The sequence below is a fragment of the Plasmopara halstedii genome (genome assembly GCF_900000015.1).
Source record: "Plasmopara halstedii genome assembly, contig: Scaffold_2956, whole genome shotgun sequence".
In the NCBI taxonomy this organism is placed as follows: domain Eukaryota; phylum Oomycota; class Peronosporomycetes; order Peronosporales; family Peronosporaceae; genus Plasmopara; species Plasmopara halstedii.
Window position 1 is genome coordinate 366026 of NW_020189861.1, and position 1296 is coordinate 367321.

Here is a 1296-nt window from a genome sequence, read left to right on the forward strand (position 1 = left end):
AATCATTCTGACGTCTGGTTTGATATTTTCTTTGATACTTTTGAGAGAATGTTCGCCAATTAAGTTTGTTTCCTGTGACAATCTCAATATATTACAATTCTTTCTCATCGTATACATGATAAAAAGTTTCTTTCGTACCGAGAATGCCATGCATCACAAATGCTGTTTTTGTTGGCTCCACGTCACCATTCGAAGCTTCAAATACACGATACGACAGCGTACTCTTTTCTCGTCGACCTATGAATCTACACATGAAATAACATTTGATAATAAGTGGCAGTTCTCAATTTTTCGTATACTAATGTGAGCATACTTTTGAGTAGCGACTCCACAGCGAACTATACACGTAACAAAGTGCCTAGAAAGATGCATTGATTATACAAGTGAAGTAATTCTCAAAGCACAAGACTCATTTTCAATAAAATTAATTTCAAGAGAAATTTCAGTTTCATTGACAATTTTTCGAATTAAAGAGATACTCTAAATGATCCCTTGAAACGTCGTATGGTTATTCTCATCTCTGTGCTTCATTTGCTACTCCACGTGTATATTTCTAGTGCACAATCAGCTCCTCAATTACCACATCAATTCCAAGCTGAGGTGCATGTATTATCGCATCTTACGAATCCTCGTCAGGAGTATCCGACATCAATAAAAAGGATGAAGATTCAATTCGACTTGATACATCAAGTCGCAAGGGCAGAAATATTAGAAGGAGATGATACAGGAAAGACATTTGTGCGGCGATATGACGAGGTAATGATCAAAAGCAACGATATGTTGGTTACAATTCATTGTATTGACTTTGTTGTGACAAGAAAAGAGAAATTATGGTCAAGGGTGGAGAATTTCGCAAGTGTGAACGTGCTTATCTTGGTGATGCTATGCCAGAACCAAGAATTCCTTTTATTCAAAAGTTTGTGGTCAGTCAAGCAGCTAAGCAATCAAATTAAAGTCTCAGCTGATGATTTTGTTTATAGGCTATGGAAAGTTTGAGAGGTAAAGTGTGTGAGCATTGGATACACTCGCATGACAACGTTCGAGTTCATGTGTTTAAAGACGTTGCATTAAACGGTACGTTTGCTTTACAATGTGTTCAATCGATTCACATCTCAAGATTAAATAAATTTTTCATTCGCTCAGTTCCCATCCGCTTGACTGAAGAAATAATCATGGACAAACAGGCAACAATGCTCCTAACTTTTGATCTTTACAATGTGCATGTGGGACCACAACAATTGTCTGACTTTGCAATTCCAGACGGATATACATGGAATGATTGCGTTCACAAGCACG

The 1296-nt window shown here is 37.1% G+C and overlaps 2 protein-coding genes across 2 annotated transcripts in view; one reads left to right on the forward strand and one right to left on the reverse strand.

Annotated features, from left to right (window-relative positions):
- PHALS_06172 (serine protease family) overlaps nt 1-372 on the reverse strand; it is a gene marked incomplete at both ends in the record, with an annotated part of 449 nt that extends 77 nt beyond the window's left edge. The window contains 3 exons of the mRNA XM_024719414.1: nt 13-72; nt 139-245; nt 314-372. Coding sequence (XP_024584715.1) covers nt 13-72; nt 139-245; nt 314-372 — 226 coding nt within the window. The remainder of the gene's footprint in view (nt 1-12; nt 73-138; nt 246-313) is intronic.
- Nucleotides 373-504: 132 nt separating this feature from the next.
- Nucleotides 505-1296, forward strand: part of PHALS_06173 (RxLR-like protein) — a gene marked incomplete at both ends in the record, with an annotated part of 874 nt that continues 82 nt past the window's right edge. Inside the window, 4 exons of the mRNA XM_024719415.1 lie at nt 505-756; nt 819-923; nt 981-1074; nt 1144-1217. Of these exons, the coding sequence (XP_024584716.1) occupies nt 505-756; nt 819-923; nt 981-1074; nt 1144-1217 (525 nt within the window). The remainder of the gene's footprint in view (nt 757-818; nt 924-980; nt 1075-1143; nt 1218-1296) is intronic.